This window comes from Emydura macquarii, unplaced genomic scaffold, assembly GCF_026122565.2.
Source record: "Emydura macquarii macquarii isolate MOO-44397 ecotype Brisbane River unplaced genomic scaffold, CSIRO-AGI_Emac_v2 contig_383, whole genome shotgun sequence".
NCBI lineage: Eukaryota > Metazoa > Chordata > Testudines > Chelidae > Emydura > Emydura macquarii.
Window position 1 is genome coordinate 8,160,509 of NW_027130520.1, and position 26,936 is coordinate 8,187,444.

The 26,936-nt window shown below is 44.3% G+C and overlaps 1 protein-coding gene and 1 long non-coding RNA gene across 4 annotated transcripts in view; both read right to left on the reverse strand.

Moving 5' to 3' along the window:
* The window catches only part of AZIN1 (antizyme inhibitor 1), a 60,549-nt gene that overhangs the window by 1,468 nt on the left and 32,145 nt on the right, over positions 1 to 26,936 (reverse strand). For 2 of the 3 annotated variants that reach the window (XM_067537342.1, XM_067537341.1), the window contains exons 6-11: positions 20,080 to 20,214; positions 16,143 to 16,224; positions 14,815 to 14,889; positions 12,977 to 13,142; positions 11,854 to 11,972; positions 494 to 708 (exon numbers count right to left, since the gene is read on the reverse strand). In XM_067537342.1, coding sequence (XP_067393443.1) covers positions 494 to 708; positions 11,854 to 11,972; positions 12,977 to 13,142; positions 14,815 to 14,889; positions 16,143 to 16,224; positions 20,080 to 20,214 — 792 coding nt within the window. Of the gene's footprint in view, positions 1 to 493; positions 709 to 795; positions 975 to 11,853; positions 11,973 to 12,976; positions 13,143 to 14,814; positions 14,890 to 16,142; positions 16,225 to 20,079; positions 20,215 to 26,936 lie in introns of those variants that run through there. The other variant, XM_067537343.1, reaches the window with a different exon arrangement.
* Positions 8,767 to 10,314, reverse strand: LOC137146177 (uncharacterized). The gene is made up of 2 exons (XR_010917841.1): positions 9,907 to 10,314; positions 8,767 to 8,962 (listed from the first exon to the last, which is right to left on the reverse strand). It is a non-coding gene; the product is annotated as an uncharacterized lncRNA (long non-coding RNA).

A 26,936-nucleotide genomic window follows, 5' to 3' on the forward strand; every position in this document is an offset into this window, starting at 1 on the left:
CCTTCTCCACCTCTAATACTTGCATTCAAGTATTTCCTAGTGAATACATGTTTTATAGGCTGTGCTTATCACAATAGTTCCTTTAACACAGAGGACAGCTGCTCATAGACTGATCAGTCAGCAAAGCAATATCTACAACTGTATGCATTCTACCATTGTCTTAAAAGAAGGACTTGTCTACACTGCGACACGATGGCAAATGGAGTTGTGAACTGCAGAGCACACCAAACGGTTGTGCTCTAACGGCCCTGTGTGGATGCTGCTGGTATGAAATACGTGATACCTAGTTCTTGTTAATGTAGTCCTGTTTGAGAAACGGTGGTAACATTTTAAAAAAGAAAAACTAGTTGTCTAAGTTGGCTTTTTAAAAATTAATCTTCAGAATCTTTCTATATCGATCACCGTGCACCAATTGTAGGATTATGTTTAAATGTTTTCCAGGAAAAAAACCTGAGTGCAAACGCCACTGCAAATATTGAGAACATCGTCTTACCAGTCATTGAAAGACATCATGTAGTAAATCGGTGGCCTCTGAAAATCATTAAAGGCAGACTGTTGACCCAAGGTACCAGAACCCATATTATCAAAGATCAACCAGTCTCCAACACTCAACTCAGGAAGAAGACAGTTTTCCACAATTTGATCAAGCTCATCACAAGATGGACCCCAAAGGCTGCTGACAAACAGAGGCTCATCTTCCTTGTATTTCTATATAAACACAATCCAGTCAAGTCATGCTTTAGTTTAAAGCAAAAATGTTTTACATACACATTAGAATAGGAACATTTATATTACTTTATTCTTCTAGCAGGAAATCCACATCTCTACTACAATGGCTCTTGCGCCTGTTTGTAGCATCTTGGGGACAGGAAACAGACTTGTCGATCGGGCAGGCTGGGAGTGGCCATATCCCTAAAGACCCAGCCAGCTAGCCAGTTCAAGATACTTCCAAAGCTGCTTTGTAGTGCTAAGTCCTTTAAAGATTAATAGACAAAAGAATTCATATAAATATTTCTTGCTGCAGAACAACTTAAAATTCCAACCCAAGGAAATATATAGTGCCCCCAAAGAAAAAGCAGGAGTGTGTGATGGCTTAAGCCCCCCTCAGACCATAATCCTTGTACTGGGTTGGAACTGTGGACTTTACTGCTGGAGGAAAGGAAATTTTTGGGAAAAAAGATAAGGTAATTTTTTTTAAATTCTTTTTCACAGGGAAAGCCCACAGATTCATTACAATGGGGTGTCCAAAAGCAATGCATTTCCAGGAAGGGGAAACAAAGGAGGAATGGGGAGATAGGTCTTGCTTTTTTAAAAATATATTATTAGGTGAGTACGGTATGCATATCCCTCCATCCAATGGGAAAGATTGAGGCCTGCACATTTAATTTGTAAAATTAAGGTGTGAAAAAAATGACCAGGTGTCCATTCTACATCTCTTTGTATGTTGGATATGAGTGGCCCCGTATGAATGAGCACAAATTTTTTTTTTTTTTTTTGGGGGGGGGGCGCTGATGTAGGCATGTTTTGCCTGTTCCAAGCAGGCCAGTAACTTAACATTAACCACATAGACCGGGCCCTTGAAGATGTCCTTCTTTAGTCTGAGAAAGTATTTTACAAACAGAAGTGTTAACACATTTGAATATCCTATTTTTATTGACACTTCTCACATAGTGTAATGAGATTTGATTTTTCTGGGCTTGGGTGCAGAATTTTGTCCTTGGGAGCAGATTCTTCTTGTAGCGGAGACGTAGGTAAGTGTTGGTTGCCACCTGAATTGTAGGAGACCCAGGATTTCCCTTAAGTGTCGGGGCCACCCTGGCTCACTTCTGCCTTGTTTGTTTGTCCCGGAGAATGTTGTGATCAGAAAAAAGTCCATGCTTTTGGCCATGGAAGAAAGGTACAGAATCATGGTTGCAGCCTATTAATTTCTTCATCAAACTAGATTTGTCTTTGCTGGGTTCTGGATGCCTATAGGAACATTGATAGACAGGCGATACAGGGCTGACTCTTCAATCAAAGACCTTATGATATAGTTTCCACTCTCCTGGATTTTTCCTGTATTTTCTTAACCAGCTGCTATATTTATTTCTTCTGTATGTAGTGCTTGAATATACAAAAGATTTTTCACTCTCTTTAAAATATGTGGCCAGGAAGAGAGAAGATTAGATGCTCAGCCAGGTTGAGGATCTGGTACTCCTTCCTTGTTAAAAACTATTGCTGAAGTGTTGTAAGATGTGTATCACCGCTACATCTTGGCTGATCAGGACTGCTCTTAAGGCCTAATTATTCTGATCTTGATCCAGTTGATAGTGTGTTGCAAATCTGTTCTTCCATTATCTTTGGATGAAACTGTTCCCTGAATGAGGTTTCCTGCTCTTGAAACTGGTATAGATTTTTCTCTAGCAATCCTCTCTTTGCAACATGCCCTCTCTTCCAAGTATCCCCTGGCAATGGCACAAAAAGGACAGGAATTATGGTTCCTACATGCTCAAGAAATTTATGGAGAAAAATCACGTGGAGTCTCCTAACAGTATGTTGTTGTTTGTTCTTATCTTTGTTCTTATCCAAGACAGAGCCCTGATAGATGTGACTGGAAAATGAAGGACATTGTGCCTTCTGACCACTGGCTTGGAGTGGAGATTGATAGCTCTAACTATTTCAAGAAGTAATATCTCCAGTGTGACATCATTTAAATATTGGTGATGTTGACAAAAACCATGTTGTTTCAGGAAAGAAGCTGGACTGTACGGTGGCTGTTGTGTAAGCATTTTCCAGGAACAGTGCTCTGATGAGCAGGTCATGCATATACAAAACAGGGTTACTTACCAGTAACAGTTGTTCTTTGAGATGTGTTGCTCATATCCATTCCATTATAGGTGTGTGCACGCCCCGTGCACAGATTCCTGGAACCTTTTTCCCCTTAGCGAGCCCCGTAGGGTCGGCTCAGGCGCCCCCTGGAGTACCGCGCTCATGCCACGGTACATAGGGCGCCGCTGACCCTGCGGGCCCTCAGTCCCTTCTCTCTGCCGACTCCGACAGTGGGGACGGAGGGTAGGTTTGAAATGGATATGAGCAACACATCTCGAAGAACAACAGTTACTGGTAAGTAACCCTGTTTTCTCTCTTCGAGTGATTGCTCATATCCATTCCATTATAGGTGATTAAATAGCCATACCTTGGAGGTGGGTAGGAGCCAGCGTTGAGCTACCCTTGCCAGCACAGCTCTGCCGAAGCCCGCGTCCTCTCTCGCCTGTTGTACGATGGCGTAGTGGGACGTGAAGGTGTGGACCGACAACCAGGTTGCTGTTTTGCAGATGTCCTGCAGGGGCACCCTCTCCAGGAAGGCTGCGGATGAGGCCTGGGCTCTGGTTGAGTGCGCTGTCACAGCTCCTCTTCGCCTGCTCGTAGCAGGTCCTGATACAGGCAGTGATCCAGGTGGAGATGCACTGGGTGGAGACAGGTGAGCCTTTCATCCGGTCCGCCACTGCCACGAACAGCTGTGTTGACTTCCGGAACGGCCTGGTCCGCTTGATGTAGTAGGCCAGGGCTCATCTGACATCCAGGGAGTGCCACCTTCGCTCCTCCTCCAAACCGTGTGGTTTGGGAAAAAACACGGCGAGGAAGATATCCTGGTTATAATGAAACCGACACCACCTTCGGCGGAAAGCCGGGTGGGGTCTCAGCTGGACCTTATCTTTGTAGAAGACCGTGTAGGGGGGCTCCGAGGTCAAAGCTTTTAACTCGGAGACCCTCTAGCCGATGTAATGGCCACCAGGAAGGCTACCTTCCACGAGAGGACGAGCAGCAGGCATGTAGCCAAGGGCTCAAAGGGGGGGTCCTGTCAACATGGTGAGGACCAAGTTCAAATCCCAGGGAGGCACCGGGTCATGGACCTGCGGGTATAGCCTCTCCACCCCTTTGAGGAACCTGACTGACATGGGGTGGGAGAACAGGGATCGTCCTTCCATTGGTTGATGGAAGGCGGAAATAGCTGCCAGGTGCACCTTCAGGGAGGCCAGTGCTAGACCCTGGAGCTTTAGATGGAGCAAGTACTCCAAAATTGCCTGTATGGGTGAACCGCTCAGTGGGATGCCCCGGGACTCCGCCCAACAGGTAAACCGTTTCCACTTGGCCCAGTACACCACCTGAGTGGAAGGTTTCCTGCTGCCCAGCAGAACCTGCTGGACTGTACAGAGCAGTCTCTCTCGCCCTCCGTCAGCCACAGAGTCTCCAGGCCGTCAGGTGGAGGGAGTCCAGGTCTGGGTGCAGCAGGCGACCCTGGTCCTGTGAGAGCAGGTCTTAGCGCCTCGGGAGCAGGAGTGGCGTGTCGATAAGACAGGTCGAGCAGCATGCTGTACCAGTGCTGCCTCGGCCAAGCAGGTGCAATCAGTATGATGTCCGCTCTGTCCCTCTTGATTTTCAAGAGGACTTGGGGCAGGAGCGGAATGGGGGGAAAACGCATACATGAGGGTCCCCGTCCAGTCTAGAAGGAACGCGTCAGAGGGAGCCCGGCTCGTGACCCTGGAGCAAGCAGAACCTCGGGCACTTCCTGTTCCAGGATGACATGAACAGGTCCAGTTGGGGAACCCCCGACTTTTGGAAAACGGAGGTCACCACCTCCGGGTGTACTGATCAGTCTTGGCAGGCTAAGAACGAGCTGCTGAGGCGATCGACCTTGTCGTTCCTGACCCCCCAGGAGGTGAGAGGTTGATATATGAAAATCGTGCCTCACTACAAAGTCCCAAAGATGGATGGCCTCCTGGCACAAAGCTGAGGAGCGTGCCCCCCCGCCTGTTCATGTAGAACATGGCTGCTGTATTGTCCTTGAGGACCTGAACCATTCTGCCCCTCAGAAATCTGAGGGAGACCTTGCAGGCCAAGTGGACTGCTCTGAGCTCCCTGACGTTGATATGAAGACACCTCTCGTCTGTCGACCAGAGCCCCTGGGTGCTCATGTCGCTGGTGATGTGGGCCCCCCCATCCCACATCTGAGGCGTTGGTAATCAGCGTTACCCTCAGAACTTCCCCTGGGTCCCTCCACCAATCTAGGGAGGACAGTACCGGGGTGGGAACAGTGACCACCACCCTGTTCAGCGAATGCCTCGCTGGTACATATACCGAGGCCAACCACCCTTGGAGAGGCCTGAGCTTGAGGCGAGCCAGCCTCACCATATACGTACATGCCGCCATATGTCCCAACAGCTGGAGGCAGTGCCTGGCTGTTGTCATGGGGGACCTGTGTAGACTGGCGATTATGGCGGCTATGGTCTCAAATCGAGGCCATGGGAGGAAGGCTCTGGCCTGGGTGACATCCAGGGTGGCCCCTATGAAGTCTATGCGCTGCACCGGGGTAAGCGTGGACTTCTGCTCGTTGATGAGCAGCCCCAGTCTGGTGCACGTCACACAGGTGAGTGCCAGGCTGTTCCTCACATGGGCCCTAGACCTGCCCCAGATCAGCCAGTAGTCCACGAATGGGAAGATCTGGACCCCTTTGCAGCACAGGTGGGCCGCCACCACTGCCATACACTTTGTAAAAATCCTGGGGGCTGACGAGAGGCCAAAAGGCAGGGCCGAGAACTGGTAGTGGCAGCCAGCTACCATGAACCTGAGAAACCTTCTGTGCTTGGGGAGGATTGAAATATGAAAACATGCATCCTTTAAATCGAGGGCAGCATACCAGTCCCCTGGATCTAGGGTAGGAATGATGGAGGCTAGGGAAACCATGCGGAACCTGAGGCGTCTGATAAATTTGTTCAGATGACGGAGGTCTAGTATCGGCCTCAGGCCCCCTTTGGCCTTGGGGATTAGGAAGTACCGTGAGTAAAAACCCTTTCCCTTTTCCTGTGGAGGAACCTCTTCCACAGCCCCAAGTAGGAGGAGGGAGTTGACCTCCTGTGTGAGGCAGTGCGCCCCATCAAAACTGATGTTTATTATTACTCTGGCCCTTGCCTGGGCCTTGTTGGGATCCTGATGATGACCCTTGGCGGTTGCAGCGATAGGGTGCCCGGTACCGGTCCCGACCTCTTCTAGGTTGGGCAGGTCTGCGGGGCAACCTGGGAGGAGGCTGAGGTTGCCTCTGGGTCTGAGGCCGAGACTGACGCCTCGAGGCCTGCGGGGTATAAAGCCCTAGGGACCTCAGTGTAGCCCGGGAGTCCTTGAGAGCGTGGACCCTATCGTCCGTTTTATCAGAAAAGAGGCCAGCGCCACCCAACGGTAAGTCCTGAATGGCTTGCTGGACCTCTTGGGATAACCCCAATGCCTGGAACCAGGAGCAGCGTCGCATGACTATGGCCAAAGCCATGGCCCTGCTGGCAGAGTCCGCTGCATCACTGGCAGACTGTAAGGCTGTTGCCGCCACCGCAGCACCCTCCTGGGTGACAGTGGCGAAATCCGCCGCTTGGTCAGGGGGCAACACCGGAGCAAACCTCTGCAGTGAGGACCACAAGTTGAGGTTATACCTCCCGAGGAGCGCCTGGTGGTTTGCGATCCTCAGCTGCAGGGCCGCAGTCAAGTACATCTTGCGGCCAAAGAGGTCCAATTTTTTACTCTCCTTGTCTTTAGGAATGTTGCCCTGGCCGCCCTACCGATCCCACTGGTTAGCGATGTCAACCACCCAAGTCCCTGGGGCAGGGTGGGTATATAAAGAGTCAAAACCCTCCTTGGGGACATAGTATTTCCGCTCGGCGCCCTTGGAGGTGGGGGCCACCGAGGATGGGGTCTGCCACAGGGCCTTAGCCAACTTCATGACCCTGTCGTGTACTGGTAGGGAAACTCTTGATGGCCCTGCCGAACCCGACACCCCGAATAGGGGGTTCTCCTCCTCCGACATTTCTTTGAGCTCCAGATTAAGATTGCTCGCCACCCTTCTAAGAAGGTCCTGGTGAGCCTTAAAGTCGTAAAGGGGAGCCCTGTGGTCCCTGGCCGCCGCATCGTCCAAGGACGACGACTGCGGAACGGGCCCTGTGGAAGGACCTTCCTCTCGGTCCGAACCCTCATCCGAGGGGTGGCCCTGGTCCTGTTGACTGGGGGTGGGGGCACTGGTTGGGCCATGAAGGACTGGACAGAGGTGGTACCTTGACCCACCTGGGTACCCCAGGTCCCCAGTATGGCCACTGCCAGGAGCCTTGAGCCCATGCCGGAGCAGGCATGGACGTCTGCTGAGTCGCCTCAGGGTGGCTGCCCCGGGACCCAGAGCCGCTGGATCTTCGTTTGCGGCTCTTGGGTGGTGACTGGCCCCATGATGATGAAGATGAGGGCGACTGCCGGTGCTGACGTCTGCGGTGCCGTCTGGGGGACAAGCTGTTGGAAGAGCTGGATGATGTTCGTCTCCTCCTCCTTGAGCTCTTGCGGTGCCACTTCCCTCCTTGGGACAGGCAGCGGTGCTGACCGCGAGCGTGACCAGCTCTGCGGTGCTGAAGCAGTCAGTGCCGAGGCGGTCAGCGCAGTGGTCGGTACCTGACGGCGGCATGGACTGCCTGCAGGGGACCTTGCCCGGTGCCGTCCCCGCATTGGACAGTGCACCGGGGTTGGAGATCGGTGCCGGGTTGGGCTTTGTACCGGGGTACGAGAGCTAGAGATGCGACCTCTGCGCGAGGTGGAACTGGAGCGGCGTCGCCCCGCACGTGTACCTCTCGACCGCCCTCAGTGCCACGGTGTCAAGGTGCTCGACGACCGAGTCGGAGCTAGGAGGGGAGTCCGCATTCTCAACCCTCCTTGACCGTCTGGGGGGAGACCTCGACTCCTGTCTCCTCCACCCACCAGGGGCACCCCAGCGCGGGTTTACCCCGAGACACCTGCCCTTGCACCCTCGGCCAAGGGGGGGACGGAGGTGTGGGCATGCCCATGAGGGCGCGTGCCGCTGCGAATGCCTCCGGTGCCGATGGCCCTTGCAGAGGCGCTCTCCCACCCCCAGGAGTCGGGGGAGGCTCTCTGCAAGGAGATGCCGGTGCCGGAATACTCTCCACGGCACGTGGCTGGGGCATCTCCTAGGTGACCCCCTGCTGTACCAGTTGCAGGGGGGAGTCCATGTGGGCGGCCACGGGCCACTTCTTCTTCTTCGGCACCGAGGACTTCGGTGCTGGTGCCGGTGGAGCACTCCGCACCGAGAAGACGCTCGGTGCCGCCGGAGATTGGGATGGTTCGGAGTCCGGGCAGAGCGCGGACTCCATCAGTATTGCCTTCGAGCCCCGGACCCAGAAAGAATGGGACTCCCGGCTGAAGGCCTTACAGATTTTACATTTGTCCTTTCTATGCTGCTCTCCGAGGCATCGGAGGCAGCAATCATGAGGGTCACTCACAGGGAAAGCCTTAGCGCATGACATGCAGGCTTTGAAGCCGGTGGAGCCGGGCATGGCTCAACCGCAAGCCCCTAAGGGCAACTATCTAATTACTAATCACTAACATACTACTTAACTCGAACAATAAACTGCTAAATGCTAAAGGGGTGCTACTTGCCACAGCAAGAGGCAAACGTTCCAGCAACTGTCACAGGTGGAAAGAAGGAACTGAGGGTCCGTAGGGTCGGCGGTGCCCTATGTACCGCGGCATGAGCGCGGTACTCCAGGGGGCACCTGAGCCGACCCTATGGGGCTCACTAGGGGGAAAAAAGTTCCGGGAATCTGTGCATGGGGCGCGCACACACCTATAATGGAATGGATATGAGCAATCACTTGAAGAGAGAACCCTTTTCTGCTTGAGGAGAAAATGTTAACTAGAACTTTGGAAGATCGCCTCAGAAAGGTAGGTAGGCCAAAGCATAAAGAGGTATATGGGTAACGTCTGTTGCACGTGAGGCTGATATCTCCTATGGGAGAGCTGCATAATAACATGAAGGTAGGTATTCTTCAAATCAATTAATGATGAAAACTTGGTGCACTGGTGGAACTTAGGGTCTCCATGGTTTTGGAGAAAATTGATTCAAGAACTTCTAGTTGAGCGTTCCGCTCTTTTTGGAACTTGGTCCCTAAGAAGAAGATGGAATAGAAGTCTAAGCCTTCTTGTTCTCTAGAAGACCAATTACCCCATTCTAAAAGAGATGATATACTGCAGTCTTTATATTCTGGTGCTTCAGTCAGTTATGGAAAAAAAGGGATGTAAACAAGACTGGATCTAGATATCTATCTAAGATTCATTCTTCTGATGTAGCACAGATCCAACACTTCAAATTTCTTGCCATATGCCCTCTATTTGGAAGCTACATCATCAAGGATCACCTTGTACTCATGCTTGCTTGAAAAAGGCAGAGAGTTTTCTTACAGTATTTATCATCTCTATCTCTTGTGCCATTTTGTGTATCAATCAGCTAGCTGGGCATCCCTTCTGTAAGTCTTAGCTGGATCAAGGAGTGCCAATACCCACAGTAGAATCTGTTTCTCTTTTTGAGTTACCAGGGCTCCTTAGATGAGGATTACTATGTCCTAAAATTATTTTATATAAGCAGGTCTCCATGGCAGCTTCATTTATATCATTGAAGTGCCTGCCCTCTGTGCTACTTAGCAATAACCAGTACCTACTTTGCCAGGGGATTGGGCTTCCATAGCCTCAGGCAGAGCTGGTGTTGTGACAGTTTAGCTCATTGCTCTTACTGTAAATCTCAGGCTGTGTTGATGTGGGAGGGCTATCTCCTGCTAAGGAAATCTTTCTCAAAGAGGCTGCCAGTCCTGAAGGATCTTCTGATCTTAATGACACAATGGGCAATAGGTAGTCTGACCACATATGTCTGGTTCTAGTCCAAGATGTGGAGGCATAAGACTGCTGAGGTGGCTTTGGGGTTGTTTTTTAAAAAAACTTTTTTTTTTTTTTAAATAAAGAGTGTTCATTTCTTTAATGTGAGGACTACATCAACTAACTTTGGGACTACAAATCACAAATTTACTTGTGGATGAACTAATTCTCTTTTTCACTCACACTTCCTCCCATTTCTTTTTGCAGGGGTTTTATCTGGAGGCATCTAGAGTCTGCCCAATAGTCCCGAGAACGGTTTCCAATTACACCTAAAAAAGAAAACCCACTGATTCTGAGTTCTTCCTGTGAGAGCTCTAGCCTGAAGATTGAAAAATCCACCCTTGATCTCAGGAAAGCGAACAGGAGGCGGCTTTCTGTGTTTCCTGGCTCCATTCTTGTCCCCTGCAGAGCCTTTACCCCAGGAAGATTTGTATTGTGGTGAACTAGAAGTGGAAGAAAGTAAAAGGAGGAGAAAGAGGTACATGGACTAGGAAAATCAAAACTTAGAAATTTTCTCAGTGGAGTGACTCCTGTGGTCAGAATCTGTAGTGTGCTTTCTGTGTCCATCCTTCCCAGTTGCTCAGATTTTTTTTTTTTTTTTTGCGGGGGGGGGGGGGGGGGAGAGGAGGAGGAGAGACACAAGAGAAATCAACCTCTCAGTGTCCAGCTGCTGAATGTTGTCCACCTCCTGATAGGTAGGAAAAAAGAGAGTGGCCTTGATAACCTGTAGTAACAGAATATCAACAAAGAGGAAAGCAGGAGGAAGAACTACACTTGCTGTGCGTCAGAAATAACATGATCTTTTGAGATGATCCCTAAGTCAATTCCTTCAGTTTTATAGAAGCTCCTTAAATCTGTTTGTGGAAGAAGCAGGGAAAACCATCACGTAGCCCAGCTCGTCTCACTAAATTCCAGAGTGGGCCCTGCAGTGCTGCACAACAGTTGCCCTTTGGTTTGTTTTAACAGTGTAGACATAGCCTTAGGGATCCAGTGAGCCAAACACCCATAGCCATTAGTCTGACCCCAGGTCTACAGACTGGGGCTTGCACCACAGCACTAATAATAGATGTGTGGACGTTCTGAGGGTGGTGGGTGAGTTTCAAGTGGGAACATCTACACAGCTATTTTTAGCGCTGTGGCATAAGCCCCATAAGCCTAGGGCTGTAGACTCAAGCTCAGACTTGCTGCTGGGTGGAGGTTGTTTTTTTTAGTGTAGGTACCCATAGTGAGCCAGGCAGTGCTACACAACAGCTGCATGGTGTATAGCCCTTTGTCTCAATGGATCCCTTAGGGAGCTAGGCAGTGCCACAGAAGAGTCAAAAGGCATAAGAATAAGTAAAGCAGGCTTTCGTAAGGGATGACTGCCACCTTGTTAAAGAGGGTAGAGTAAATCAGAAACAAGTAGTGGGCCAAGAAGCACTTTACTGCCTGCTTGTTTCTTTGCATCTGGGTTGCTCTCCTCCTCAGCCCTCCAGGGCTGGCAGTATGGGACATGGCTGACATGCAATGGGCAGGGTCCCATTAGTCACGCAGGTAGTGCATGGCTGACTTGCAGCACAAGCTGAGTTTAGCTGGCCAGGCAGTTCTGGCATAGCCGACCATGGCCTAAGCAGGGTCTAGTTAGCCCAGTCTTTTTTGTACCCTTTGCTTCCAACTTATCTATTCCTCTAAATGCCTGGGAGGAGTTCCACCAGCGAAGCATGTCCAGACATGTTACACTGGAAGCTTCTGCAGCCAGCAACCCTGGTATCAAATGTTGGGGGGGAGGAGGAGGAGAGGAGAAGGAGGGGAGAATTTCAGCAATCCTGCTGCAGAGCACCCAGGCCCCCACCCCCAGGCTAAATAAAAGCCCAGTAATGCTTAGAAACCTTTCTGGTGGTTTTGTTTTCTTGTTGCTTTAAGCAGGAGATCTGGTAAAAGCCTTCCTGTAGCTGCTGGAGGCAGTTCAAACTGGCTAACAGTGGCTGGGTCTTCAGGGGTATGGCCACTCTCACCAGCCTGAGGGGGGAAGCAACCAGACCTGTCAGAGAAGCTGCAAACAGGAGTAAGACCCATTGTAATGGATCTGTAGAGTTTCTCTGCAAAAGAATAATCCTTTGTAAATAGTGTAAGAATATGATATAGACTCACCTTGTGAACCTCTGGGATGGTATTCAATTTCTCAGACAATTTACTTGCAAAAGAACCATAAACACCATCGTTCATGTAATACATAAAGACTGGCTCATCCTCACTCCTGATCTGCTCCACTGGAAGAAAAATGGTTACATAGTTTTATAATAAACATTCCATTTGTAATTCTCTGTAACAGTTAATTTTCCCTCCAAGAGTATGTGAAACATGCACTGGAATAGGAATGATGGGGAAGGAGAGCGTCATTATGGGACTAGAATACCAATTCAAGCCTACTGCTAAAGGCTATGCTTAAGGAAACTTAACATTTTGCATATTTAATATTCTAGTCCTTACTAAAAACATCCAAAAATTCCACTTTAGAAGAGAGGGACAATAGTAGCTCCATTGCATTTTCTTCCATTTGCCCCAAAGCAGTTTTAATTATATACTGATAGGGTTCCTGAAGATCATAGATGAGCCAGATCTGTTTACTGGTGAGGAAACAAGCAATGCCAAACAAATACAAAAAGCAGAAAATGAATGGAGGTGCAGATTAACCAGGCTTGGAAGGATTAGATTATCGCTAAGTATCTATGTCATCGTACACACACAAACTGACGAAAAAGTATTTCCACCAGTGATAACAAAATGTACAGATAGGCAAAGAGAGACAAATGCTCCTTGAGAATGTATTAAAGTTTGATTAAAGAATATTCATTTTTTATATTTTGACATGTGATGTTGATAATTTGTGTTTTACCAGTTATAAAAAGCTTGGATTTTTTTAAACAACATCTACAAAACAATTATTGTCTGATACCCACCCCCCAGTGTAATTTCCTGCAAATGTGAAAACTTAAAAGATAAAAATGAAAGAAAAATGCTTAAAAACAAACATCAGTATTATCCATCAAAATTATTTTAAAAAAATCAACACTTAATTCTGCCAAGACTAAGAGGAACATATGAGCAGAACCTTAAAGAAACAGAGTTGACTCAAGCACGAGCCATTATTGAATTTAAAAAATATTAAAAAAGCATATAACCCATGATCTACACATGAAATGGAGCTATACTTACAAAAATGGACACTTATTTGTACTGATTCACACACATACAAAACAAATATGTTGCTTACGTCCAGAGGGAAGAAATTTATCATATTCAACAGCTTTCTTTGCAATGATGTTAACTGCTAGAGTAAATGCAGATGAAACATAATAACATCCAGGCTCTGCAATCACATTAACACCGGATTCTTCAGGAAAGTAGACATCCAGCAATGGATTGATGACATGATTAACCTAGGAAATTGAAGTTACAACTAATGTTTGTATAGCTCATCTGAATTATTTTAAAGTTTATAGTTCTTATGAAAGGTGCTGGGTTGATAAATGGGACACAGAAGTCCTCTCTCACAAATTCCCAACCAACAATTTACAGCATGGTGAGTTGGCCACAAGCTGATTTTTACTATATTGGGTCTTTGCTGAATCAAGTCTCAGAAACTACGGCCAAGATTTACAAAAATAAAATGGATGTTACTTTTAGGATAGTGATGCTATACCTAGGCACCTAATAATAATTCCTAGGTCTTACACAGTGCTTTTCATCAGCAGATATCAAAGTGCTTTACAAAGGAGTTAGGTATCATTATCCCCAGTGTCCAGTAAAGTCCAAGTCATTCCAATGACTGAATCATCCATTCAAGTCATTTCAAAGTGATTGTAGTACAACAGATGTTGTCAAATTATTTATGAATCCATGAAGTGCATCAGGTCTGGGGTTTTTTTTGTTTTTTTTTTTAAATAAAAACAAAACAAAAAACAAAAAAAACAAGGAGTAATTTGCTCCACTACCCCCAACACTTTTGCATCTTGGCAAATAAAGAAACGAACGATATTCATTTAATTTATCCAACATTAATCTGATCTTTAACTTCAGTATTAGAACCATAGCCTTACATGACTTGTCCACAACTACTTAGTAAGACAAACATGGACTAAGTAGGAAATTTCCAAAGTTCTGTTAATAATTCTAGCTGTTTGATTATTCTGTGTATTCCTAAAAGTAAACTCCTAAAGCACTGGGATGCTGAAACAAATAGATTCAGTCTAAATTGCTGTTATTCACTAGAAACCAGGTCATGACAGCAAACTATGATCAAATGAGGCTATGTCTACACTTAAAATGCTGGAGTGGCTGTACTGCTTCAGACACTACAGTGAGAGGAGGAGTTCTCCCACCTCCCTCAGAGACTGAGCTAAGTCAACAGAAAATTCCTCTATTAAAGTAATGCTGTCTACACCCGGCGGGGGTTGGGGGGTGTGTGTTAGGTCAGCTTAACTATGTCTCGCAGTGGTGTGGATTTTTGACACCCCTAAGAAATGCAGTTACGCCAATGCAACTTTTCAGCGTAGAGCTCTTCTTAGAGTAAAACTCTTAATGCTCATTAAAGCAAATGTCCAACTGAGGCATTGTGTTTTCAGTTCTAAACCAAAACTCCTGCTGCTGCAGTATTTATCCACTATGAATATGGTAAAAAGAACCACCTCCAGAAGAAAGGGCCAAAATCTTCATGGCAAAAAGCATACCCCCCAAAAAAAAAAGTATTTAAAAAGTTACAAGGATAACTGAGGCCTTGGTTTGCTGGCAATTTGGAATAGTTACTGTTTCTCCCATTTGTATGTCCATAGCACCTGAGGGACAATTTTATGAACAATTTATGTAAAATTAGTTGAATCAGAATTGTGAGACCAGCAGGACTTTATGAACTTCTATAACTGTCTGCTAAATACTTTCAACAATAATCCCTTATTGAAAATGAATCTATAGTGCAATTGTCCAATCCATCTCCATGGTTTAAAATCTACTGTCAGAGTTTCAACTATCAATATTAGTTGGAAACGAACATGTCAATACTCCAAGTCGACAAATGAAAGACAAGCTAATTTTAACTTCCACTGAGTTGCATACCTCTTCCAGCTCAAGTTCTGAACCTGAGAAGCCCCCACCAATGTCCAACACGTTCATCTTGAAGCCAAATTCTTCCTAAAAAAGAAGTATAGACAGGATTTTAAGTATGCAGACAATAGAAACTATTGAAGTTTATTGGTGCTCCTCTCTCCAATCTCATTCTATATTGAATGCTCATGCTTTTAAATGTGAAATTGTGACATCTTAAACACAGTAAAAGGTATTCCAGTGAATTACTCACTGTGGTTATATCTAATGTTATTCTACATTAAACATTATGGCAATATTAATTAAGGGACCAATTACATAAATTAAGCAATTCTAAAGTAAAATTCCCACCGCAACCTTAACTCTACCCCTGTTGAGTATACAGTAGAAGAGTCTTCTCCCACAAAACCAGACAGCGCAACACACTGTTCTATATTATACTACAATAATTATAATGGAAAATAATTACATTTTTATAACCTTAGATACATATATAAGTATGGATAATATAAAAGTCTGCATGGTGAGATAATGTAATGAAAGCCCCTCTTGTAATGCATATGCACAAAGGGGCAGAGTTAAGACTCCTGTGGGAACTTCAACTTTGTATTCTTCGTGTAATTAATCACATCAATAACTTTGAAATAATCAGAGTAAGGTAATTATTTTGGATTTTTCTGAAAACAAAAACAAATATAAGCTCTTCTTTCTCACTTAAAGTGAACAGAAATAATTTCAATACAAAAATCTGTTTCCTTAAATAAGAAGTATAACACAGAGCCTAAAACAAATTAATTTAAGAAGTGTCAAGTCAGTTCCTCCTTGCCAAGAGGATCATACAAAGTTCTGTTCCTCCCCACCACAAAACCCAATGACATCATTATCTAAAATGAAACAAGGAAGGCAGCTACAGGCACTGTTCAGGTGATAGTGATTTCATCTCATGCAGAGGAAACAGAACCTGTTCTCTGGTCTTGGCAAACAAACAAGCATTTTAATTTACTTTCAAGAAGCATTCTTAACTTAGAAAGCTACAAATATATTCTGCCAGAGTTGAGATCTGGAACTTTTTTAAAAAAAAGGAGTTGGTCTGTAATGAAGATGAAAATTTTAAAACATCAAAAGATTTTATTTGACTCACATTAAATAATAAGCAAGGTCTATAATTTACTATTTAGTTGTGTAATCATTCCTTATTTGAAGGACTTTACAACAATCATCTTTCCTACCCTCATCAGAATAGCAATACACATTTTAGGAAACAATTTTTCTTATCTCCATTAGTGTGAATATAGTAGGATGACTCCTTTATTAAATCATATGCAGGTACAAATACTTACAGCCATGTCAAACACACACCGAGCATCAGATATAGCATGAATGTACACTTGAGGTTCCTTGCAAGAGCTTGAAACATGAAATCTAAAAAAAAAAAAAAAAAAAAAAAAAAAATATAATAAATACACAGAAACCTACAACCTGCATTAACAAACAGACCATTGATATATCTAGACCAGCAGGTACGTATAGTAGATCACTCAAGGGAATTTGACCAGAGAAGTATTGTTCTGATGGTATACTGTATTTATAGTAGTAGAAATGCACATATTTCCATGCACAAGTGATTAAAGTGTTATTAGTTTAAGAGAAATTTATGCTATGGGGAAGAGACCTCAAAACAGCTTTGCTTTCCTTCTATCCCATTACTTTTGCACACACAAGACAAATGTATACAGCACAATTTAAGAATGTTTCACAATGGCTTCATTCTAATCTTTTAAAAATGGTAAATTTCGATGTCAGTGTTCTCAAGATATGACAGTTAAAGTTGCCTAATGGAGAATCTATAGAAATAGGTTTCTAAAGAAAAATAGTCTCAGTTATGAGCTAGCATCTGAGATCCAATTACAGAAAATACTCTTAAAAACACAGCCCTAGCAACTCCCTACACACAGTGTCCATATTAGTTTTGATTTTTTAACAGAATTTTAGGCTTTGGAAAATTAAAACTTTTGTAATGCAGGTTTATAGAATTGTACAAATGACCAGAGGGACACATTAAAACAATAATGTTATAAGAATTGGGAACAACTGTTATTCCCAATTATCTTTTTCTGATCATTTCCATTGTGGGACAGATTGTGGACTAGACACCTTGATGGCACAGATGAAATGGGGTAATTCAAAACAGGTAAACAGAAAACATTAGCTAGGAAATAAGAGGCTAAGAACAGATCAGACAACCAGTCATTTTCTCATATCTAAAACTACAAACATGAAGGAATAAAGTACCATTTAAGCCGCCAGTCTGGTCTCAAAATCTAAGATCACTATCTTGCTATGATAGGAGAAGACAAACAAATTTTCACCACTGAAACTTAAAATATTCTGACACCATGTTTATGCACAAAAATTGTTCCTTGTGCCCATTCACTGACATAGGGCTTTTTAAAAGTGACTTGGTGCTCATGAACTTTGTTGTTCTGACAGCCCAGAACAATCATGATGTCCTATTTATGTACAGAACATAAAAAGTATACATGCAACAGTGAAAGTATAGTTTCCTTTGTAAAAAGTATCCATCTTGATAATGGAGAGATGACAAAAGAGATGACAATGGAGAGAGAATTCAGCTTCCATGGTTACACAGTCTTGTCATTCTGCTCAGGCTGCTAACATGGTGACAATTAAGAGGGTGACCCTTGTCCAAGGGAATCAGATGAAGACTACAGTTAATTTTATATCTTTTATGTTTCAGAACCCTATATAAAACTTTGGTGCTTCTGAAACTCTGGATCAGGTAAAGGATAGCTCATAAAAGCCATTAGGGTGGTCACTTCTGATCATGACTAACTTGGATAGGAACCAAAGCAGCAATCTAGAGATGAAAGGCTCCGTAGCCCATTACTGATCCCCTTGAGACATTCAGCCTCTAACATGTTACAGTTCAAAGAAGCATGCACATGTATTCACTCAGTATTCTCTATAAAGCTCAGTTTTACAAATGAAAAATGATACAAACTGCAAAACAGAGGACATGTAACTAGAAGAGAAGGCTCAGCACAACCAAGTGACAGGAAGGAGGAAGAGTAGAATGTAAGTTTGAACTAAAATGTAGAAAGTATTTTAGAGATAATCTTGCATTGCCACACAGATGGACTAAATGTCCTTTTCCATGATTATCTAGCCAAACATCTGAAAAAAAGGATGAAGCCTTGAGATAATGAAGAATGTGACAAAGTCAGGCACAAATTCAGAGTCAGCTATATTTTCTGCCTCTTTTTTGAGCCTTGTGACCCACGTGGCTGGCACATTGATTTTCATTTCTATAATTAGGTTAGAAAAGATTTAGACACATTGATTTAACCCTGAATGCTGAGAATTTTTATTCTCTTCTCATCCTTAGGCGCTAAGTAAACTCAGCCACAATATTACTGTTACTGAAGTGACAAAAGCTAGACAGATCAGATTACTGATACCTCATCCAGAGTATAAATCTTCACTGTGACAAGACAGGAGCGATCCATTTAAATCAGTTTTAATCCTGTTCTGCACTTGTATATTTTAGTTACTTTTCAAAAGAAAGGGTGATTCTCATGGGTTGGTGTAATTTGGTACTTCTTTTTGCTAACCAGGAGGATACATTATCTATCTATAAGCATTTATTCAAGCAATTATATAGCTTATCATACATTTATTCAGATTTTTACGTTTTATTATGTTAGAAAATGGTGAATGATGCAATTCTAGATGATTTACTAGATAATTAATATTTTTACTTATAATGTTTGTCAAGTTGCATTTCGATAGAAATTGGAATTTAATTATAATGCACAACTCTTAAAATTAGTTTAATAAAAAAACAAATGTGCTGGATCAAAAATTTAACAAAATGCATTTTGCCCTTGAAAGTGATTGATATACAAAGGAAGCAGTTCTAGTAGTGAAATGAACTGATTGTTTCTGGTCATCATGTCCTTCAAGATTTAGAACTAGTTCATCTCATCCTCAGATACCTCATTATTTGTATATTGGAAGAGCAGAACAAACTTCTCTGCTTTTTCAGCTCCCAACTGGTTTCTCAACTTTGAATGAGCTAGTCATTAAAATGAACTAATTGACTAAACTGAAATGAAGAAAATATTCTTTCTGCAATTGAACAAGACACTACTGTTGTCAAAAGCTGGTTTAGCACTTTAACACACTCTGGTTCCAGGTGCTTAAGGCAATGACTTCCACATGTTAAGTGGTTTGTCTTTCTTTAAAACTTTGGCAGCAAACATGTACTGCTTGAATATTACTTTTTAATTTAATTAAAATAATTTAAGAGATGATATGATAGTAAGTTTAGACTTTAATATATGTTGCCAACTTCAATTTTAATAGGTTTATTTTTTAAAAAGAAATATGTATTTAATTTTTTTAAAATCTAAATTGTTTAGTTAAAAAAAATCAGTTTTTTTATCCTCCTTGGTGACTGATAAAGGAATATACCTCTTATTTTGGTCGGTTCCTTGATCTATCAAACACAAGTTCATTAACGTTCCACAAGTTTTTGCAGCAGTTGAAAGCACACAGACAATTTGTGCATCTATTTTTTATCAGTGTGATTAAGAGAATTTTTCATCGTTGTGTACCCAGCTTAATCTAGAATTAAGTATGACATGTCACTCAGTTTAGAAAAACTAAAAACATTTCGAGAAGATCTGCCATCTACAGGTCAAAAACTAAAATTACAAGAACTTAATTTTGAAGTGATTAGTATGGACATGACTACAAAATTTTTCATAGTTAAATCTTACAGCATTATCTCACCCAATATCTGTACTGATTTTCCCCACACAGTACTACTGCCTTTTATCAGTTCAACTGTTTATTTCTGTATGCAGAGTTCGATAGATAAAAGCCAATGACTGGAAATCATAAGAGCATGAGTAGGGAAGTCAATGGATGAAAAGCCCTGGCAATTTTTCTGACCATAGCAAAAGGGATTTCACATTTCCACTATGCGTTGCCTTAACATCAGTGACACTTTATGTAGCTCAAATGCAATTACTTCTCTGTTTTGTACTGATTTGAATGCACCAAGTGCCACCAATAATTCTTAGATGACGCAACTTGAATTTTTATTGTTCCCTATAAGGAAAGAATAAAGTGAATAAAAATAAGAATAAGAATAAGTAGAATAAAATGACACAATAAAAAGTCATGTGATTTAAATCTAAGTTTGAGAATTTAATGTTACAAATGGAGTGACAAAATGAAAAAGCTACTCACTTAACACCAACTATTTGGACTTCAAGCTCCTTAGCACATTCCATGAGGTGCCTACAGCTCTTCAGCATGGTGCCAAATTTCATGTTCATCTCCTCATCTCCACTAATGTCTTCTGTGGCAATGTGTAGTAAGAGCCTAAGAGAAGGGGAAGATGATTGGGGCACAGTTGGTTTACATCATCATCAGCACATGTGAAGCCTGAAGACTGTCAGAAGTATGTTGATTATGTTGTCAGTACTCCAGCTCCATCGATGGATGAGTCAAGTGAACCTAATAAAAACAATCCTGTACAGAGAAAAAACTAGCAATTAGGAGCTAAAACATGGAGCCAACAAGGAAAAGGGATTTGGAAATGCAGCAACTAAGACTCTGTTGTAGCAGCAAGAGTCTGTTGGGTGCTGTAATAAAGAAAGTGTTACCTTCTCATAGAGTGCTTACTCATAAGCTGCTCTTTAGTGACAATGGAATTGTTCTCCCCAGTCCTTTCCTCCTGGCTGCCAGGAGGAAGAGTGACTGGGATTCCCTCTGGAGACTGCTCTGATTATCTTCTTACATCAACCTTGTCTGGTTGGTCTGATAAATGTGGAGACCCCCTTCCATCCCTCCTACTCCACTGGCAGCTGCAGTGGGTGCAAGGGGTGTTCCATTCCCTCCCCCCTTACTTCCTGGTTGCCTGGGGGGAAGGACGTGGCAGGAATGCCATTTCTCATCCTCCAATGAGTCAGACTTCTCACATATAGAAGACCTATTAACTCAGGCTTTGGCCAGAAGCTAAGTTCTTGTGGCTTGGTTAGCTGGGTCTCATTAGTTGATATTTAATCAGTCTTTTTATGCTTTAATTGATGTGGAATGGTAATTTGAAAAGACATGCCTATCAAAGCCAGAATGTACAAACACAAGATTACATTAATACAAACTCATTCAATATCATCTAAAGGGTCAATGACTCCTTTTTCAACCCCACGTGAGAAACAACATCAAACATAAAAAGCTGCATTTTGCACTAACTGGAGGTTGGCTGGTGAAGTCCAAGCACCCCTTGCAGAGTGAACTGCAGCAATCCAATCTAGAGATGAAAAAGGCCTGGATAACTGGCAAGTTCTGCATCTGAAAGGAAGGGTCACAGTCTCCTTGCGAAGCAAGGATGAGCACACTGTTGGCTACCACCAATGATGTGATAATCTACCAGTTGCCAAAAATCTAGTGGAACCCTCAAATTGTGAACATTTACAGAAGACAATTTAAAGGGGTATGCATGAAGGGGAAAAATCTAACTTCCATTTCTCCCATGTGTACCCTTTCAGCATCATTGCTTGATCATTTTAGCCATTTATTACTGCTGGCATTTCACTCATTTTGGAAAATTAAAGCAGACAGGTCAGTTTCATTTTCTGGTTCTTGTTCACTGGCACAAACACTTGAGAGGAATTTTTTAAAATCATTTATCAAAATTAAACAATTTTAGTTTGGGCAAACCTATATATTGGACTTGGTCATACCTGACAAAATCAAATCCTTTGAATTCATCATATGTGAAGAATTCCAAAAACATCTTTTTCTGCACCCCACAACTTAAGTAGCACTAAGGTTATTCTGGAAATACCTTTTAACTAGGACTACATATGCCATACTGAACTGACAAGTTTTCATGACAGCATTATAAAGTATCGGTAAAGATCTTCTATTGAAAACAACTCTACAAGATAAAAGGGAAAACTACCTTACCTTCTAATTCTGCTCTTCTGAAAATACCTTGCAGGATTCTCATTCCTGGGTCTCAGCTGGCTAAAGTGAGGCTGGTGGAAGTCCAAGATCTTAGTGCTTTTTTGCTCTTACAGGCAATGATAGTGGAGCATGAGCTATTCTTTCCTGGGGGGGAGGGGGAAGGTGAGGGCAGAGTGTCATATGATACCCTGAAGGTAATTATTGCCTTTGGATTCTTTCAGTCAATTCCAGATTTTAGCAAAAAGCAAAGGCTCCACAAAGAAAAATTAGCCATTCACAAAACAAAATGGTTAGAAAAAAGAATGCTTCAGAAGGCTGAATAGCAAAAGCGTCAAATTCTAAGAAACCAAACATTTCAAAAGGTTTCTCTCCAAACTCCAAGAGAGAGATGGAGAAGATAATCTTCAGAGAAAAGATGGTTACTTACCTTGTAACTGTTGTTCTTCGAGACCTGTTACTCATGTCTATTCCATTCTAGGTGTGCGCACACCTCCATGCACAGTTATGGGAATTGTTTTCCCCTTAGCAGTACATGATGGGCTGGCTCTGCAGTATATGAGGCGCTGCTGGCCCTACGCCCCCTCAGTTCCTTCTTGCTAGCAACTCCGACAGTGGGTACAGGGGGGCAGGTCATGGAATGGACATGAGCAACACATCTCTAAAAACAACAATTACAAGGTAAGTAACTGTCTTTTCTTCGTTGAGTGCTTGCTCATGTCGATTCCATTCTAGGTGACTCACAAGCAATACGTTGGAGGTGGGTTCAGAGTTTATTGATGAGCCGTTTGCAGCACTGCCTTGCCAAAGCTGGTGTCGTCCCATGCCTGCTGGACCATGATGTAGTGGGAGGTGAAAGTGTGCACCGATGACCGATGGTAGCAGATTTGCTTATGTCCTGAATGTGCACCTGTGCCAGAAACACCGCCGACGAGGCCTGCACTCTGGTAGAATGGGCTGTGACAGTCCCCAGAAGAGGGACCTTCACCTGCTCGTAGCAGAACCTAATGCAGGAGGTTATCAACGAGGAGGTCTGCTGAGCCGAAACAGGTGAGCCTTTCAGCCTATCGGCTACTGCCATGAAAAGCTGCGTGGACTTATGAATGAATTCATCCGCTCTATGAAAAATGCTAGGGTCCTTTGTACATCGAGTGTGTGCCATCGTCATTCCTCTTCCAATGCATGGGGCTTCAGAAAGAAAAGAGGCAGGAAAATATCTTGATTAAAATGAAACTGGGACACTACCTTGGGCAAGAAGGCCTGGCAAGGCCACAGCTGGATCTTATCCTTATAGAAGACTATATAAGGTGGCTCTGAGACAAGTGCCATAATCTCAGATACCCGTCTAGCCAAAGTGACTGCTACCAGGAAGGCCGCCTTCCAGGACAGCAACAAGGGGCAGGTCGCCAAGAGCTCAAATGGGGCTCCCGTGAGTCTGGAGAGAACCAGGTTTAGGTCCCAAGAAGGTAATGGATACCTAACCTGAGGGTAAAGCCTCTCTATGCCCTTCAGGAACCTAATTGCCATGTCATGGGAAAAAAACGATTTTCCTTGAATTGGGGGATGAAAGGTGGAAATAGCCACCAGATGCACCCTCAGTGAGGTGATAGCTAGGCCTTGCAGCTTAAGGTGTAACAGGTAGTCCAAAACAGTTTGTATCAAAACCTGCTGGGCCGCGACTCCATGGGATGATGCCCAGCAGGTAAACCGCTTCCACTTGGTCAGGTACGATGTTCTAGTGAAGGGTTTCCTGCTACCCATTAGAATTTGTTGCACCTGAGAAGAACAGGCTTGTTCCTCCATGTTTAGCCACTCAGCCGACATGATGTCAGGTGCAGAGACTCCAGGTTCGGATGCAACAACCACCCCCAGTCCTGAGAGAGGAGATTGTGCTAACATAGCATGTCTTGGAGGGGGGTGGGGGGAAATCGAAAGCTCCAACAGCGTTGTGAACCAATGCTGCCGCGGCCAGGCAGACATTATCAGGATGACATCTGCCTTGTCCCTCTTGATCTTTAACAGGACTTTGTGAATCAGCAGTATGAGCAGAAAGACATAAATAAGGGCCCCTCACCACAGAAGAAGAAAGGCATCGGACAGCGCCCCTTTGTCGATTCTGCGAATGGAGCAGAACTGATGGCACTTCTTGTTCAGTTCAGAAGCAAAGAGATCCACTTGGGGAACCCCCACTTTTGGAAGAGCATGTTGACCATCTTCGGGTGGAGTGACCATTTGTGGTGAGGTAAGAAGGACTTGCTGAGGCAGTCTTCTGTGGTGTTCTTGATACAGGGGAGGTGGGAAGTCACCAGGTATATACTGTGTCTTATCACAAAGTCCCACAAACGCATTACCTCCTGGCACAGGGATGGGGAGCAAGCCCCACCCTACTTATTGATATAATACATCACAGCCGTGTTGTCTGTCAAAACCTGGACTACCTGGCACATCAATAGGGGGAGGAACACCGCGTATGCCAACCGTATCACTCTGAGCTCCCTGATGTTTATGTGCAACCCTCAGTCCCTCTCTGACCAGGTCCCTGGGGTACTGTGATTGGAGCTGATATGTGCCCCCCACCACAGGTCCGAAGCGTCCAATATCAGGGTGACCAAGGGAACCAGTTCTTTGAAGGGCATCCCTTGCATGACTGATCGGGGATATAACCACCAACTTAGGGAGCAAAAAGACTTGTGAGAGTATGGTGACCACTCTGTCCAAGGAGTGTCTCCTCAGGGTGTATACCGAGGCCAGCCATGACTGGAGCGGTCTGAGCCTTAGACGCACGTGGCGTACCATGTATGTGCAGGCTGCCATGTGGCCCATCAGCTGCAAACAAGTCCGGGCCATTGTCAGGGGAATGGTGCAAAGGCACATGATAAGGCTCGACATTGCTTTGAACCGAGGCTGAGGCAGAAAAACTCTGGCTTGTATGGAGTCGAGAACGGCCCCAATGAATTCTATTCTCTGCACTGGCACAAGTGTGGATTTTTGATCATTCACTAGCAGGCCTAGGCAATGACAGGCAGCTCGCACCAGGTCGAGACTGGGACCTCCTCTTGATCAGCCAGTCGTCCAGATATGGGTAAATTTGCAAGCCCTGTCATCTGAGATGTACAGCTACGACCGCCATTCACTTTGTAAATACCCGTGGTGCGGAAGACAGACCAAAATGGGAGGGCCGTAAATTGGAAATGGGAACAACCCACTACAAAATCAGAGAAACTGTCTGTGCCCGGGAAACATTGCAATATGAAAATATGCGTACTTCAGATCAAGGGTGGCATACCTATCTCCTGGATCCAGGGACGGGATAATGGAGGGTAGGGAGACCATGCGGAACTTGAGCCTTTTGAAGTACTAGTTCAAATCACGCAGGTCTAAAATGGGTCTGAGGCCCTCTTTTGTCTTGGCGATTTGAATTGACATGACCAAGCACTCGAAGAAGCAGAACAATTACCATTTTCTATGCAGGATTCTCTCCAGGATTGCAAGTAACTAGAGTCACGTGATTGGAACAGGCAGCAAGAGCAAGCCATATGAAAGCCAATAATATGAAATTTTTTTTTAAGTACACAAAGAAGGTATAAGATACCTCCTGAAAGGAAAACCAGGCTGGTCACTCCAATAGACTGTAGGATATGTCCAAAACACAAGGACTTCAAAAGTTTAGCCAACTCAAATAAATGAAATCCAGAAAGAAATAAAACTATGTGGTAAGAGAATCCGGACTCCCCTATTTATCAGGTTCTATAGGACTTAGACTCCAAAATGGCATTTGTTCCTGGCAGCTGAATCTAAGCAACTGCTTTGTAAATGCATGGAACAAGCATCATGCAGCAGTCTTGTATACCTCTGGAAACATCCATGAGGAAGACAGCACAAGCCATTTTGACTCTGATTGAATGATCACATATGCACCCTAGCTACTATCACCCCACGTCAAAGACTGCCTGCACTAGATGCCAGACCAGGTCCATGCCTGCCTACACTAAGATTATTTATTTACTTTAAAGGTACCTGATGTTTGTCCTAGAAAACTGACTCAAACAGGGCAGAGGCCTTTTTTTCAAAAAGGAAGTCTGTCCTTTGAGCATGAAGACCTGATATTTCATAATGCAAAAAGTTGCACTGTGAACTAGTAAGCCTTTGTCCAAGATAATCTTAGCACTGATGCTCAGGATCACAACAGCCATGGCAGCCATTGCTTGTGATAGAAAGTTGGTGTTAAGTGTTAGTCCAGTTAGGGACATCTGCTCGGGAGTGGGGTATGCTCCAGCCATGGCTACCTCAACCACAAGTTCATGTGGGGATTGGGCAGGGCACAGAGAGGGAAACTTGGCTGAAATACACTTCGACTATCTGACAGGGACAACAGTCTGGGCAGCCTGTCGCTTCTTTACCAGCTGGACCCAAAGAGGGTGCAATGGCACGACAACCCTACTGGATGGAGTCTCTTGGGTGGCTTGGACAATGGTCGAGCCCCCAGCTATGGAGGGAATGATGCAAGATGGTTTGAGGAAGCTACCTTGCACTGGATCTAGAGGGAAGTGGAATCTGTACCAATGTTGGTGGCACTCACAGAACTCCAGCACTCAGCATCTGAAGCAGACTCAGGTTTATGCTTGAGTGATTTCTCTTTTGAAGCACTCTGAGCCATGGTTGGACACAATTCTCACTATTCTTAATTTGCTGGTGACATCTGCAGGTATATCTGACACCACAGCACTGCACACCCAACTCCTAGGAAGAAGATGCAATGTATGTGCTTATTTGTTGACAATTTTTGCCACAAAGACTTTGGTTGAAGCCATTAGGACTCAAATAAATGGATGACAGCCTGAAATGAAACACTGAAGCCATGCAACGCAAGACTACTTGCAGATGAAGGGAGGCTGAGTCCTCAGTTGAGGCACCAAAGTATTGAAATTAAACTGCCAAAACACTGAAGTGAAAGTTGGACTCCAAAGCCAAAGTTCTCTCCGGATTTTACTGAGTTTGGGGAATGTTATACTAGAAAGCTGAGACCCAGAAGAGAAAATCCTGCAACAAAACGGTATCTTTAGAGAAACACTGCTGCCCAGAGCCAAGGTTGGACAAAACACATGCAAGTAAACTGCATTAAAAAATCCCCACAT